This window comes from Podarcis bocagei (assembly GCF_964188305.1).
Source record: "Podarcis bocagei genome assembly, chromosome: 1".
Taxonomy (NCBI): Eukaryota; Metazoa; Chordata; class Lepidosauria; order Squamata; family Lacertidae; genus Podarcis; species Podarcis bocagei.
In genome coordinates, this window is record NC_138125.1 from 80,414,705 (window position 1) to 80,427,371 (window position 12,667).

General features: G+C 43.7%; 2 protein-coding genes across 5 annotated transcripts in view; one reads left to right on the top strand and one right to left on the bottom strand.

The window, feature by feature from the left end:
- LMNTD2 (lamin tail domain containing 2) overlaps positions 1 to 566 on the top strand; it is a 44,583-nt gene extending 44,017 nt beyond the window's left edge. The window contains 1 exon segment of the mRNA XM_081168328.1: positions 355 to 566. Coding sequence (XP_081024454.1) covers positions 355 to 501 — 147 coding nt within the window. The 3' untranslated portion in view covers positions 502 to 566.
- Positions 567 to 4,801: 4,235 nt separating this feature from the next.
- Positions 4,802 to 12,667, bottom strand: part of LRRC56 (leucine rich repeat containing 56) — a 44,781-nt gene continuing 36,915 nt past the window's right edge. For 3 of the 4 annotated variants that reach the window (XM_081168343.1, XM_081168344.1, XM_081168346.1), the window contains 5 exons: positions 12,139 to 12,203; positions 10,623 to 10,753; positions 8,505 to 8,698; positions 6,674 to 7,043; positions 4,802 to 5,182 (listed from right to left, as the gene is read on the bottom strand). In XM_081168343.1, coding sequence (XP_081024469.1) covers positions 4,990 to 5,182; positions 6,674 to 7,043; positions 8,505 to 8,698; positions 10,623 to 10,753; positions 12,139 to 12,203 — 953 coding nt within the window. In that variant the 3' untranslated portion in view covers positions 4,802 to 4,989. Of the gene's footprint in view, positions 5,183 to 6,659; positions 7,044 to 8,504; positions 8,699 to 10,622; positions 10,754 to 12,138; positions 12,204 to 12,667 lie in introns of all 4 variants that reach the window. The other variant, XM_081168345.1, reaches the window with a different exon arrangement.

The following is a 12,667-nucleotide window of genomic DNA, read 5'->3' on the forward strand; positions in this document are numbered from 1 at the left end:
GTGTGACAGATAGAGAGACAGACAGACAGGGATAATGAGGTGCAACCCAAGGTTGCTTGATCTGATTCCCCCCTCCCTGTCTTGTTTATGAAGCTCACCTTTTTCTGCCTAGATGACACACCAAAAGTCACAAAACAGCCAGCAATGAAACAGTCACAACACCAAACAGTACTGCGCCCAAGATTCCTCTTTAGAGTTTCTATGACTATTACGTGTAATTTAGTTTTAGTAGCAGAGTCTTGGGCTTGGATAAAGTGTATAATTATATTTATCAAAGTCCTGAAGGCAAATGCCAGCCACACACCTGCTTTTAAATGCTGCTATCATTTGGTAACAGCAGTGTCCTTTTTTCAGGAATTCAAGTCTACGCTGGATACTACACTTCCCATGGTGTCCCTGATAGGACAGAGGAGTGCTCGCTCAAGATATGGCTTCAAGCATATGACTTACATGCCCACTATCACTGATCTGCACCTAAGGAGGTACTGTCCTGCTAGATGACATGCTGATGAATGTCAGTAGCAAAGGTGGTTTGCATGGCTTTAAATACACAGCACAACTCTGCAGTTTGCCTGGCATGTATCTTTGTGACTTTCCCTTCCAATTCCGAGGCAGTTCTTTGTGCCAGCTTAACTATCTTGGAAGGCGTAAGACAAGAAGCACCACATTAATGGTGACGGGAAAGAGGCTTTAGGAGGCAGAGAAAAGAAGTAAAGCTACATATTGCTAGGAATTTGGGAGACTCCCTGTCAGGAAACTGACATCAGAGCAACAGGAGAAGGAGAGGCTCTTCGATTCTGCAGGGGAAGGTACCAGCACTAGGGGGAGACGCAGCTTGATAGAGGGGGAAGGAAATCAGCGTAACACCAAGGATCCAGGAGAGCAAATGGGGGAAGAGGGGGAAGGGCTCCGGGATTCTTCCTTGGAAGTCAGTGAGGAGAGCACTGGTCCTCCACTACCCACGCCCTCCCTGCGCAGGAGACTCCCGCACAATGAGAGGCGGAGACAATTGGGTGTCAAACAGCTTTTATGCTGGCAAAGGTTTAAGAAACGCCCACAGACAGATTCTGCTAGCGACTGAGGCAGCCACGCTGAGATGGGCTGTGCAGTCAAGACGGTTTAACCCAGGCAGTTAAGCTCCCAAACGGGGACAGTTTACGCACGAGTAACTCCAAACCACTACACTCCCCATTATCTTAAATTTAGTAAAGGGGTAGAATTTACCCCTAATTTTTTGAAGTATGAAGGAAAGATGCCAGGCGAGTGAAAAAACTCATGCTGAACCAGTTCAGGAGATTGCTGATAGCATCGATGCCATTAAGAACAGGAGAACTGTTTTATGTTGTGAACCACTCTCAGATCTATGGAGAGAGGGCAGGATACAAATTTAATAAATAAAATAACTACCAGTCCATTAAGAACAATTGATCATCCAAATGGTGTCCTTTCCCCCAGCCATGTGTTAAGTCAGCAGAAGACAAGAGCAAAGTTGAGAGGGGGAGGTTCCCAGGGTAACAGTGGGGCGTGATGTCAGCACAGAAAGAGAGGGTGTCCTTTTGCAACAGACACTTTGGGGTTTCTGGGAAGAAGGGGCAGGAAGTGGGCAGAACAGCAGGCTGTTAGAAAGAGACATGGGGAAGGCGCTTGGGATGCCTCTGAATCCAAGACTGCACTGCTGGGAAGGACAAGTCCCTCTTGTGATGTAAATGCCGCGAACTCTCTCTCTTCATCAAAACCCAGGTTGTAAATATGTGTATGTCAGAGCTGCCCTAGGTCCCAGCTCACAGAGGACCAACGCCAGTTCGTTGTTATATACAAAAGTCTTTATTGAAGTTCAGTCTCAATTACACAGCCGTAGCGCGCAGCTCTACGTCTGAAACTCTAGACCACCGAAGCTCCGTCTGAATCTCCTCCCCCCAGACACCAGTTTAAGACCCTAGCCTTGCTCCACCTCTTCCTTTGTTCTTTCCTCCTCTGGCTCCGCCTGTCAGCTGGGGTCTCGCCCTTCCTAGACTCTTCTGACACTGAGTCCCCTGAGTCTTCCCCCTGCCTCCGGCGGGCTTTAGGACCTGGTTCCCAATCCGGGTTTTCTGCTGTCCCGCGCGCCTGTACATTTGAACTTGGCACGCGCGCCCAGCCGGCAACCTTCCTCCTGACCGTTACACTGCTCCTGTCACTGCTTCCCCCTTCGGGGAGGCTAGCTGGACCTGACCTCCCCTTCGTTCCCCCACTCTCCGATGGAGGCGTGGTCAGCCCTGACTCATCTTCTCTCCCTGCTGGATGAGGCGCTGGCCCTGACACATGGGACTCTTCCCCCCCCCCCACTCCGCTCTGGTGGGGAAGCTGGTCCTGATTTCCAGCTGCTGCTTTGGGAGTCCCCGCTGGCCCCTTGTTTCTGGTGTGTCCCCCCTGGGACCCCCCTTGCCCTGACCATCGGCGCCTCCTTCTGGGAATCTTCTGATTCGCTGGAGAAGCTCATGGAATCTCTCGGGTCACTGCCATACTCCCCTACGCTGCCCTCAGATTCTTCCCCTTCGCTCTCCATTTCCTCTCTCCCCTGTGCCTCTGCTCCTGAGCCCCTGACAGTGTAGAATAAACCATATTTCATAAAGACGCTAGTCTCCGCTGCGCCTTGATTTCCCAACAGAAACACAACCTTGGTTAAGTGCCAAATCCCCTGAAATCTCTTACTATCGCTTGGCAGAGATTGGGGTGGCCCAAACAATATTGTTAGTTGGCTTTGGATCAACATATAACACATTAACCGGGAACTGGGAAAATAATTTGGAATTTGGGGCAATCTAGGCATGTCTTTAAACATAGATTACCACATAAAAAGAGACAGATTGGAAGTAAGCCCAGCTGGAAGAAAACATTTGGGAGGATGGCTGCAGTACATCATGGTTGAGGAACGATTCAGCACCTCTCTCCCATATGCTTTTTTCCTATTAAAATTGGATGTGATTGGGTAATTTTGCCCAGAATTCTTGTGGTCACATCCAGTGCTACTTGGGGGTACTGTGTGTCAGACTTGCTGGTCTCCCCCATACCAAGGGTAGCAAAAGTGGTGCCCTCTAGATGTTGCTGAATTTTAATGCCCACCATTGGCCATGATGGTTGGGGTTGATGAGGGTTGGAGTCTAACATCTGGAGTGCACCATATTGGCTACCCCTACTCTCTCACCATTTATATACAGAGGAGAATTTTAATTATGATTGCAAAATGAGACACTGGTGTAAAGAAGGAAGCTGGCTTAAATGGTGCATGTTTTGCCAAGGCCAATTTTACACATTTTCTGGGAACCACCATTCTATGAATTGTGATTTTACTCCTACAATCCCCTGCTCCATTTAATGCATGCCTTTTAAGGGTGTGAATGTCCCAGATCTTCTTATATTCTTTAAATGTTTTGGCTTCAAAGGACAAGCTGAAGATATGGTGTGAACGTTCTTGGTTTCAGCTCCATTCTGCATTTCAAACATTCAACTAGAAAGAAATGACCTACAGATTGGGATGCTGCATAATTCATGTATTATAAATAGTCTTCCAGAAAATAATTTAAACAATTACAGTACTTAGTTTCAAAATATTCACAATAATTGTTGAAATATACCTGTCTTGAGTGCCAGTTCATACATAGCTTTTGTTCTACTTGCAAGCAGTCCCAACTATCCTTGGGATTCGTGTGGACAAATATACAGTGTGAACTTGACTATCACATATGCAGACAGCAGCAATTCCCATGATTGTGGCAGCATGCTTTCTCCTGCTGACATGCTCACAACCACTGCTGCTCGCAACATCTGTGAATACCTGCTCACGTGTTGACTTTATCCATAAGATGTCATACCTGGGGCCTGGTGGAATTGTTTACATTGTTATGCAAACCAGATCAGATTATACCAGTTCATAGCATTTCATATTGTATTCTAAAGCAGAATAAATGTTATTAAAAGTAGAGTAAGCTCCCTGCAGTGGTTGAATGTGTGTGTGTGTGTGTGTGTGTGTGTGCGCGCGCGCACAGAGAAGCACATGCACGCACACACATATTCTTGTATTCCTTTAAAACTGATCTAGTAAAAAAAAAGTTACAGAACATTTGATTGCAAATACATTTGTGGTAAAAACGCATGAAAAAGATGAGGTAAAGGAGAGATTGTTGGGAATCAACCTTGTCCACTGCAAATATATTTACAACGGACATCTGGCTTGGAGAAAACACAACCCACCCAATTCAGGTATATCTGTATGACAGCATTCTGGATGAGCATCAGGAGTTCCTTCCAAGTACAAAAAAACAAAGTGATGTGCTCAATCCCCCTCTCCCAAACTCCTTCTGAACTACTGAGTTTTTCCCTGCTAAAAAGAATAGAGAAGAATGATTTCAAGCAAGATGGAGTGTTTCTACATCAACGTGGAATCCAAGTCCATGCCTGAATCAAGGATGTGCTCTGAAAGCGAGAGTCCTGCTCAAAGCACACTCAATTCCATTCTACACAGCTTTCCCAGTCTGTTGTATGATTTCACAAGAGGGACTGCATCCCTTTAACAGCAGTTGGACACACGGAAGTAGCTGCAGCTGGATACCTGAGGGAATGCTGAAGGATGGTCTGTACCTTCCTCCCACTGGATGAGTCAAAGGGGCCACCCTGCCCATGAGGCCAGGCACGCAGCTGCTGTAAACATCAGGCATACAGTCACTTGAAAGGGCTATGGCGGCACAAGCTTTCATTCCTCCTTTTGCAGAAGCTGCCAAAATGGTTGATAGGGGAGTTGCAGATTCTCCATTCGCAGCAGCAGTTTTGTTTGAGGTCAATCAAATTGTTTATTCAAACTGCTTTGCTTACCTAGGGCACTGCTGTGTTCAGAGATCGCGATGAGTCAGAGAAGCCAGCCTGTGTTGCTCATAGGAAGATGGGAAACACAGAAAGCAGCTGAAAGCGTCTGTGACTTGGCAACAACATACGCACAGCTGCTGAGGGCATTTCCTACAATTTGGGAGTCTTGCTTTGAGCCGTCATTGAGATATTTGGCTTGCTCGGCAAGCTCTGCAGGGCAGCCTTGGCAGTCAGAGGGCGGACCACGTTCAGAACTGCAAGTCCCTCTGGCATTCTTGTGCATGAGCGAACAGCAGGTTGATGAGAGTTGATCATCCTGAGGAGCTTTCTATCTACAGAGGCTCTGAAAACAAGAAACACCAGAGTACAGTGAGTTGGCACAAATATGTTTCAGAGACTAAGCTAGAATTGTATAGTCACTTAACCTTCTGTGCTGGATGCAACAAAGAGGGATAAAACCTCTTCTGTACCCCCTATGTCCCACCTCATTAGCATAGAGAACAACACACCACTCAGTTACAGAGATACAGTATACAGCATGCAGCTTGGGGTACCTGTGGACCCATTACTGTCACTGGAAGCACAAGTGGCCTTGGTGGCACAGAGTATCTTCCATCAGCTTTGACTGGTGGCCCAGCTGCAGACCTCTCTGGACTGGGATAGCCTTGCTTCTGCAGTCTATGCTATTATAACCTTTAGGCTAGATTACTGAAATGCGTTTTATCATACATGCAGCTACCTTTGAAGATAATTTGTAAACTGCAGCTAGTGCAGAATTCAGAAGCCAGATTGTCAACTGGGAGTAGAAGGCATGTAACACAGATCCTGCCCAAAATGCATCGGCTGCCCATTAGTTTTAGCCTCAGTTTGAAGTGCTGGTTTTCATCTACAAAGACTGATGTAACTCAGACCTCAGTACCTTAGACTGCCTCTCCAGAGTCTGTGAATGTGTGGAATGTGGCAACGTGAGAACAAGTCTTTTCAGTGATGGTTATGCAATTTTCTCCCTAGGGAGATATGCCTGATGCCATCATTATCAACTTTTAGGTGCCAGCCAAAGGCATTATTATTTACCCTAGCATTTGGTTCTTAACTGGGCTCATATGGCACCTAGCTGTTTTTGGTGTTTGTCTTTTAGCTGGGTGGTGTAGGATTCATCCTTTATATAATACTGCAGGATGAGCACTTTGGGTAAATAATGTTGTTTTATTCTTTTGATGTTGTTTTAAATACTTGCCTTTGTATGTTTTTTTCCAACTGTGAGTTGCTTTGAGACATTTTATGTAGTAAATTATGGATAAATGTTATAATAATAATATTAATAATATTAATAAGGGAGAATATGTTGCAAGTGTCAGGAGCAACTTAGCTTGCACTACAGGCTGATGCGTCTGCAAGAGGAAGAGTATATAGAGGAACCTCCAAACCTCCCAGATGGTCCTCCTTGTGCTGACCTGTTGAGACAATTTTTTCTGAAAAGCAGGGTAGATAGATAGATCCATTGTTAATCTATGAAAGGGAGATGTGCAGTGGACAGGTGCTGAACAGCTGAAGCTAATCTTAGATGCACGTTGTCAATGAAGCTTCTTGGAACTCATTTTTGAGAAGGATAACACCACCCAAAACAGAAAACCAAGTAGTAAGTATAAGATCAAAAGCCTGCAATCACACTCTTGAGAGAGAGAGTTAGGTATGCTTAAAACCAAAGCCAATGGGTTAAACTTTAAAGCACAGTTCACTCCATCCTGGATGTTATGAAGCAGCCTTTATCCCATGTGGATTTGTTCCATTTGGTTTAGCAATCCTAGTGAAAGAACTACCTAAGTATCCCAACCTGATGTTTGTTGGTCCAATTGTTGCTGGTCCTGAAACAGGTCTCTTGGTCTGCTTGCGGTCGGGGCCAAAAGTCCTATGCCTCTGACTTAAGATAGATGTATCAGATAAGGAGAAATCAGGTTTTCTGCTGAGACTCTGAACAGTAGTCTTCTCAAACACATTCTGCACTGTATCATTGTTCTGAGTTGATGAAGGCTGTGGCTTCGGTAGAACTGCCTTTTCTGAACTGTGCACTTTCAGGCGTCTAGCTCCAACAAACTCAGTTCTCACTCGCTGTACGAATGCAGGTGAGGGACTTTTTGGAGGAGAGGGTACAATAGAGCGCTTTATAATGGTGGGCAATGAATTTTCCTGGACGTGCAATGAATCTGAAATGCAAAGGGAAAGCACAGCAATTTAGAAGCAGAGCATGTAACTTCATTCCCATCCACTTGAGAGAGTAAATCAGCAAACACAGGTGCTGTAACCTTCCAACAGTTTGAGTTTGACTTCACCCCCAAAGGCGCACTCCTCCATTGTCTCCTGAGACAGGCAGATGCCAACAACAACAAGAACAACAACAACTGTAGTTAAGAGGCTTTCATGAACTGAGGTGGATTTAGACCAGGAACTCCTGTTATTAGAATGGCCTGAATTTCCATCTATTTAGCTATGAGAGGTTTCAAAATATTAAAGGACTGATAGTATAATTCAGTGCACGTTTACACATAAATAAGTCCCACTAAACTGAATGGCACTCACTCCCTATGCAGTGTACACAGAACGTCAGTATGAGTTGAACTCTCCCATCATTCAAGTTACAAAGATTGAATGGGAAAAGCTCTCTGTTCCACACTTTACGTCCTACTTGGTACAGCTTCTAAAGAATCTTGGTGTTTGTTACAAAACCCAATAGTTACTGTGGAAAGTTGGAAAGTAGGCAGGCATTCAATCATGGGAAATCAAAGGAAATCTTGATCTCCTATGGCTTCCAGTAGTTTAAATGATCAGAAATGCTTCTTCACATGCACCTCCCTATCATACTCTATAACTTCTGGTCTCTGGAACCTTGCCATCACAACCTGCCTTCTCTCTCTTTCTTCCTTGCCTTCATATTCTGAAATCAGAAGGCAGGGACAAAAATATTGTAATCTGAATGCAAATACAATGTTGATACAAGTTAGCATTATTTCTCTTCTGAGCACATACTTCGGGTCTTGTGATTCTTTTAAGCATAGGTATCTCAAATAGGAAGTTTGCTAAAATAATTACTCAAGCCAACCCGTGCTTATTTTGTTAGCCAAAAAAATCCCCATGTGTGTATCTCAGAAGAAAAGGATAGGAAAGATAATTCCATGCACATATTTTTGACAGAGAAAATGGAAATCTGCCAAAGATACATACATATCACAGGAACTTTAGAACTACAAATCCTAAGGCAGGCATATAATTGCTGTTACAGTGGTGCCCCGCAAGACGAATGCCTCGCAAGACGGAAAACCCGTTAGACGAAAGGGTTTTCCGTTTTTCAATGCACTTCGCAGGATGAATTTCCCTATGGGCTTGCTTTGCAAGACGAAAATGTCTTGCGAGTCTTGAGATTTTTTTTCACTCCCCCCCCTTTTTCTAAGCCGCTAAGCCTTTAATAGCCTTTTAGCAACTAAGCCGCTAAGCCTTTAATAGCCGCTAAACCGCTAATAGCGCTAATCCGCTAAGCCGCTAATAGGGTTGCTTCGCAAGACGAAAAAACCGCTAGACGAAGATACTCGCGGAACGGATTAATTTCGTCTTGTGAGGCACCACTGTACTTGTCAGTAACAAGGGGTGCATTAATCATTAGGATAATGTACCTGATGACGACTGAGAAAGACGGGACTGGCAAGAAGAATCTGATGATGTGATTTCCATGATCTCCTCCTGAGTGGCTTCTTTCAGATCTTCATCACAGCTGTCACTCAGGCTGTAGTGTTCCTCCTCCTCACTTAATGTTGGTGTTGTTTTTAGCTCCTGGGGAGAATTTGCCCTTTGGAGAGCTTGTAGGTGCCTGCCAGAAATTTGATGCTAGTAAGTTTGATTTTCTTCCTGCCCTATCCAAACCACATGTTCTGACACATTAAAAAACATAATGCACACCAGAATCTATAGATTTAAGATATATAATGACCCTATCTAAGTAAGAGTAAAATACTCCATGTTACAATACTCCTTCGGAGACAAGCTTTAACCCTGGCACTGTATTCTCGCAACACTTTTAGATGATGTTCAGATTTGAGCTTTGGCAAGTCTCTTTTTGGAAGAAATGCCACAAAGAGAAAGCTTCCACCAAAAACCCTTCTGAAAGCTTTGGAACTCGCTTCTGGGAGCTGTTCATTTGGCTCCCTCTCATGGCATTATAGAAATGGATGGAGACTATTCTGTGCTTTTGAAAATTAGCCCCATTTTATGTGTTTTTATTTTTAGCATTGATATGAATTTTCATAGGTTGGTTTCAAGAGGCTTTATTTCGTTGTTTGGTTAACTGCTTTTGAAGCAGCAATTGTAAAGCAATTTAATTTTTTTGTGAATAAATTAACACAATTTTTAAAAAATGGGTGTGGATGTAGGTGGGTGTCCCATCACACAGATAGACACAGGAACTCCCCATTGCACTTTAATGCTAAATTTGAAACATAGGACAAAAACCCTGAAAGAAAGATTGATGAGATGGAGGAAAAGCCTTGCCTACACCATTCCTTCCAGACATACAGCAATCAAGGTGAGCAGCAAGGTTGACTGACGGCAACGATGTGAGCCAAAGATGTACAGCAGGGAATGGTTACTTGGTGCCCTCTAGATGTTTGCTGCACTATAATGCTCATCATCATGCCAACTATTGGCCATTCTGGCTGGGGCTGATGGGAGTTGTACCCCAACAGTTGGAGGGCTATAGGTTCCCTATTCCCCATGTACAACATAGTCTGCAGGGAATCTCTGTTAGTACAACCTTTGTTTTCCAATCTGTAAAAAGAGACTACTTCATCCGTGGGAAGAACATCTTGATTTAACAGGTGACAAATCAGTTCTGGGAACAGATTACATCAGAATTTAAGCGTGAAGGGCAATTCCTCAGAACTGCCACAAGGTGGCTTAAGTGCTTATCTTATCTCAGTGAGAAGAAAAAGGCAGAGAACTAAACTTTCATATGCTAATTTTGAGAACAGGATAATCTAGTGAGCAAGGGTCCTTAAAAATGGGGTAAATGTGCTGGGTCACAAAAGTTTCCATAGTTCACATGCCTTAAGTTTTGTGTGTGTTTAGAATGGTCTAAGAGATGCAGCACGGAGCATCTTGGAGCAAGACAGGTTTTCTGAAAAGAAGCTAAAGGTTGATATTATCAACTATTTTATTCCATTTGATATTTTGCAATGTTTATTTAATAATTTTAATCAAAATATATATTTAAATATTTATATTCTGCCCTTCTAGTGCTTATACATCGCTGAGGGTAGATAGCAACAATTAATACTGCTATAAAATCCAATACTATTTAAAAAACCCCCACACACAATTAAAAACAGACAGGTGCAACAGATAGAACAGAAAAAGCTGGTAAAAAAGTCAATAAAAATCAAATACAGTAAAGTTTTGGCCAAGGCAAAATACCATGAGAAGGGGCCAACTGAGCCTCATGGGACAAAGTATTCCACTATTTAGGTGCCACCCCTTAGAATTCCCTCTCTCTTATCCCCAACAACAGTCCCCCCACATAACAGACATAGAGAAGGGGCTCTCCATCAGATCTTAGGCAGCACTCAGGCTTGTATAGGAGGAGGTGATCCTTAAGGTATCCTGCGCCTAGGTCATGGCTTGGACAGAAGCAAGTCAGCTTATAGTTGAGTGTTCATTCCATACAGTGCTCACTGGTTGCTTTATCTGGGGAGTAGCTCACTTGACAAGCTGTCTTAATAAGACTAAATTTGAACTCTTACTGGAGGTGATGCTCTTTCAGGAGTTTCAGCTCAGCGTAGATGTCGTCCGTATTTACATAATCAGTTTCTTCAATGCCAAAGGGATGTACTGCTGGCTGACTTGGTGGCTGAAACAGGTTCATTACTGTAGGCTGCAACATAGGTGAAATAATGTCAGAACACATCTGCTGTTCATTATATATTTGACTGAAAACTTCTCATTTCTCCAGGACCACAGATTGTTTGTTTTTTACAAGTTAAATTTCTTTTCGCAACCATTTTCTGAGGTAAAGAATTCCTCTTATTGTGGCCAGTGCATGCTACACCACCAGGCTACTGCTGTGGAGCCACAAAAGATGGGGTGGGCTGCATGGACTGACAGACTACTGCAGGATGAAGGAGCAGAGGGCCAGGTAGGCTGCTTCCATGACAATTCCACCTGTTGCCTGTTTAATGGTGTGTCCTAGCAGTGACCTTTCCTTCATTAGCACTCATCATTATTCAAGGAACTGAGGAGAGGCAGGGCACCCTGCTACAATCCTCCCCTCAGCAATGCCCCTATCAGCTTTCATAGTGGGCTTCCATCGTGTGCAAGGCCGCTCTGAAGCCCAGCCTGACCAAGACACAGGGTAGCTTTTATATAATAACTTGTAAAATGCCCATAATTATGAGGCAATGTTTGTATGAAGGATGATGTCTATATTGCAGAGAGAACCAGAATACATTGTGTGTGGCAAACAAAAAACAAAAACCCACTCCATGTGTATACACACACAGTGCACTTCTAGGTATTCTTTAAAAAATATAAATCAAGACTTTATAAAGTTAAAATAACTACCCAGTAGGAAATATAAAATAAAGGACTCAGAACACACTTCTATGTGTTCTGAGCGCAGATACACATACCTGTTATAAACCCCTTCACTGCAACAATGGACTTATCCACACTTTCCAGGCACAGGTCCAGGCTTAAAAGTTCTGTGCACAAGTGTTGTTGTGTTTGCCCTGGAGCTTTCCCCGTTGGAGCAAACATCAATTTGGTTTTGAAGTGGATTGCCATTTGCTCCAATGAGCTTCAGAGAGCGGGTTTTCACAGGGAAATCTCTGAAGTAAAAAAAGGACACTCAGACATGCAGCTTTAAAGTGTGGACTGTGCCTGGAAGGAGAGGAGGAAACGTAACTGCGGAGAAGCCCAGCGTCTTGAAGCACTATGTTTTATTTTCTCCATTAAAGTAGACAGCAGTTTAGTGGGATGCAGTGATAGTTTAGATATATATCTGTCACTTCTCTATATTCTCATGTGCTGGCATCCCACCCCACAATGGAAGGCCCTACACCGCCTTGCAGCTTGAGCTGTACAGACATGCAATTAACTTTTTTCAAAGTTTGTTTCTTCTCAGAATGGTCTTCTACACAGTAGAAATCTATGGAATTCTATAGAACTCTTCAGCTTTTATCTCCCTAGAATTAATGACATGCTGGCTTGCCAAGAAGAAAAGAAAAAGAAAAAAGAAATTACATATGAAAGAAAACCTACACCTAGTTTCTGTCTCCGTGCATGAAGAGCTTTGATGGGGTTCCCACAAATAACTCTGCTGACACCTGGAAAAAGAAAAGTAAGAGGGTTTGTTCCAGTTTACCATTTCACAGCCACAGAAATCTTCCTATACTGTCATCCCATTTCCTTATATACCGGTATGTTAAAGGGAATGCAAGTTGTATGGTTAATGTGCATAACAACCAGCCATTGAGCACATTCACCAAGTGTCATGGAGAATGTGTCCATAATCTTTCCATGAATAGGGACTTGTGCACAATTCCTGGTCTTCTTCTTCTTTGGCGATCACTCGTAGCCGAGTAAGATTGTCTTCCATGAACATGGTATTAACAGTAAGTCCGTAAGTGACTGTGGAGGCCAATTCTGGATGCACACATCCTTCCACAGTGGGGACATAGGTTTCCGGGCAGGATTTGATCATGGTGAGGGTTTGCCAAGCGTGCCTTCCTCTTAGCACGTTTCTCCCTTTTGTCCTCAGTTCAAGCATCTTCAAAGTCCATGACACCTT